General features: G+C 27.7%; 1 protein-coding gene across 1 annotated transcript; it reads left to right on the top strand.

The window, feature by feature from the left end:
* Positions 1-1577: 1577 nt before the first annotated feature.
* On the top strand, positions 1578-3201 carry LOC108783610 (alpha-tocopherol transfer protein; the record flags this gene model as incomplete). The annotated part of the gene is made up of 4 exons (XM_018552211.1): positions 1578-1760; positions 2263-2368; positions 2476-2854; positions 3126-3201. Coding segments are annotated over 4 exons (739 nt in total), but the record flags the coding sequence as incomplete, so codon positions are not given.
* Positions 3202-3815: the final 614 nt, after the last annotated feature.

The raw sequence follows: 3815 nt of genomic DNA, 5'->3' as shown, positions 1-3815 counted from the left end.
TATATATATATAATATAATATTTTACAAAAGGATGTATAAAGTACGTATTTTAGAACATGGTCGCAAATAGTTTGATGCGGCCCTGAAGGCATGCGCGTTATTGTGTGCTTTCTAACAAGCATCACAGAACAGCACAGTGATCACGATGCACATTGAAGATGTATTCAGTGCCGTAACCACAGAGGGGCAAAGGGGGTTGCGGCCCCGAGTTTAAGGATCATCATTGAAATTTTATTTTATTTTTAGTTAAGTTGTCCAATAACATTTGCCATGATATAAATCGTTTTTAGTAAATTTTTACAGTGAAGGATATGACTAACGCAAAAGGTATTAAAAACGCTTATATGGGCAACTTTGAGAGGTTATTTCAAAAACTGAACATGAAATGTTATTTTTACTGTCAATGCTAAAATTTTATCAGAAATTACTCAATAAAGTTTAAGACAAAAAAGATCTTATTTTGTCTCGATTAATGTTATCATTTTAAATTTAATTATTTGATAGTTGAATTAGAAATAAAATTCTGTATTTCCAAATTTGTACTGTAGTTGCACTTTACATACCGCTTTGTTTCTGATATAATACTCTGTTGTGTAGTAAAAGCTAAGATTTGATGTTTGGGTATCGTGCACGATCTATCTGTTTCTAACAATTTTTTAAACTAAGAATTTTTGTTTCTTTAGACTAAAAACTGTATATATTTACGTTTTTGAAATTCATTTACTGTGTATCATTTCGTATTTAAAAGAAATACATATATTGTATTGGTACATAATTGGATTTTTACTTCGTGATATTTAAACAGTCTAATTACTAAGGAAACAGTCTAATTATTAAAGAAAATGTATTATATATAACTACTGTTTCAATAACTGGGTCTTCAAAAGAATATGCCCCCGGTACTAAATTTTGAAGTTAGGCCACTAGATATGATAGTACACTGTGTCACTTCGTGTCATCTGTGTCATTTGTTGGAAGGTAGCCATTGTTTGTTCTGACAGAGGGAATGAATTCCATAATTTAAAGATGTTTTAAGCAACAATTATATTTTATAATTCGGTTTGTTAATTTTTAAGCAAAGTACTAACAACAGTGTACAATATTCATTATATGTATATAATACATGATAAGAAAAAAGGTCTTAATTTTTATTTTTGTTATATTTAATTATTTATTTGCGCTGTGAAATATTGTTTAATTGACATTTTACCTTTCTTACTATATTTTTGTAAGTTGGAAACATTTACTAACACTTATCGCGTGAATTTTATTCGCCTTGATTGCATAATTAAAAAAAATAAAGATAATAAAATAATTTAACAAGATATGTTTTACTTATCGGTAAGAAAATCAATAATAATTTTAAATTCATAATAATGATAATATAAAAATTAGATTTAAAAAATCTACATAATTAAATTTATTGTCGAACAATCGCAGTTTGTCATTTTATGAACCAAAAAATTTTTCAATCAATTTTATTTATGTATATCTTCTATTTATCAAATTACTATCTAATTTGTAATTCCAAAAAAAATTACAAGTTTAATATTTGTTAGTAACTTTTTATTTAAAGCGAACTCTTAATCTCTATTACAGATGAGTTTTTCATCTTGCAATTCTTGCGAGTCTGCAAATTCAATCTTGAAAAAACTAAAACCAGAATGCAAAACTTTTATAAGCTGCAATCTGACTTACCAGAATGGTTCACAAATAGAGATCCGTTTCAACCAGAATTACAGGAATTAATTAATATGGGGTAAAGATTATCATATTTTTATTCTCAGATTATATAAGTACACAATTTAAAGAAAATTTATTTTGTACTGTATTATAATTATCGGTGAAATATCGCTTCTCACAATTAGATTATCTACTTCACTATAATAATTGAATGTAAAATTTTAGAAATTTTTGCTCTGTAATAATTATTATTATAGACTTTTTTTTAATAATGCGATTACAGCATTATGTATATTCGCCAACATCGTTGATGAAGATTCAATCATATGTTAATATACATGTATGTTTATTATAATAAATAATAAAAATTACATGTTTTATTAACAATTTTAGTTTCATTACAATGAGTCATTGATAGAATGGGTTTCACTATACTTACCTTTTTCTATTATGGTTTAATACGAATAAAAATATTTTACTAACAAATAAGATCTTCCTTGCATAATTACACACATCGGTGTGGAACTAACAGTAACTTTTCAAAAGGTTTTTAGAATAAATTGTTTATTTGCGTTTAGATTGGTTTTGCCTTTGCGGAAACTTGATAGTCGAGGCAGATTGGTTATCATTGTGCGCACTACTTTACATAATCCGAGAATACACAAATTATCAGATATCATTAAGGTACAAATTATAATTGCAAACTTATTATACAAATAATGCGTTTGAGATAGACGTCATGAAAACATATTTTTAATGGCTCATTATTTCTTGACAAATAATCATTTCAGATCGGTCTTATGATGATAGAATTGGCAATGAAGAATCGCGCCTTGGCCTCATCAGCATCTGTGTATGGTTGGTCGTTGGTTAATGACGCGATAAATCCTACTATACATCATGTATTTCAATTTGGACCCTCCGTACTAAAGAAAATAGTACACGCATGGCAAAACTGCTATCCTATGAGGTTACAATTGATGAGCGTAATCAATGCGCCAATGTTTATAGATATTAGTATAAAGATTTTTAAATCTTTCATGTCAGAAAAATTGAAGCAGAGATTACATGTCTATCCACACATGCTGCAAAGTTGTTTTAAAGATATTCCAACTAACATCTTGCCAGTCGAGTATGGTGGCAGTGATGGTACAATTCAGGAATTAACAGGTACAAATGACCAATTTAAATCAAATAAATGTGACATCTTTAGTGAATAATACGAGATGTTTATCACTCAAATATAATATTATCAAAGGAAAAAGGAATTTTTCACAAGAATTAAAGTTAAAACAAGCACAATTGTTCAAATAAGAATCGTAAAAGAATTTATCGATTTCTAACATGTACATATATATATATATATGAAATACTTGTTTATGCTTTAGATTAACATGAGCATTTCATTCAAGATATGTAATTTAAACAATTTCTTTTACAGATTATTGGAAGAAATTGTTGGAAGAGAATCGTGATTGCTTCATAAGTAATAAGAATAATTTAATTGAATAATATTAAGAAGCAATGTATTTATTATCGTAATATATGTTATACTTTATTCGTTTATCAGGTTTACGAGAAAAAAAGTTCTATTTTTTTCCTTTGTTACTAGAATTCAGTCAGTTATATAATACAAAAATTGTATATGAAATCATTTTTAGAAAAATAATATATAATAAGTGTTTGTGGGTATTCGAAAATTACGAGTACCCGAGTCTTGGGTTCGGGACTGGTTTTTTTTCTGGGATCGGGTCAGGACCCGAATGTTTGTAATGTTTGGGTACCCGTAAACTTCGTGTACCCGAATTTAAAATCGGGTCGGGCAGTGATCATAGATCTAGAAATTTTTTAATGGCATAAATGTAATGCTTCTTTATGACGTTTATTCAAATTTTTCACTCAAATTTTTAATTTCACTGAAAGTTTAAGTGGAAAACTCGAATAAAACATTATGCGTAAGCATCACACTTATATCGTTAAAATTATTTTTAACGATATATTTGTAATGTTTATGAATATTACAAACATTCGACCCAATCCCAAAAAAATTTTCGATCCGAACTCAAAATCTCAGATACCCCTAGTACATAAAACTATTATTAAGCATATATAATAGAAATAAAAGGTTTAT

The sequence above is a fragment of the Cyphomyrmex costatus genome, unplaced genomic scaffold (assembly GCF_001594065.2).
Source record: "Cyphomyrmex costatus isolate MS0001 unplaced genomic scaffold, Ccosl1.0 scaffold157, whole genome shotgun sequence".
In the NCBI taxonomy this organism is placed as follows: domain Eukaryota; kingdom Metazoa; phylum Arthropoda; class Insecta; order Hymenoptera; family Formicidae; genus Cyphomyrmex; species Cyphomyrmex costatus.
This window is presented reverse-complemented; position numbering and strand designations above follow the sequence as displayed.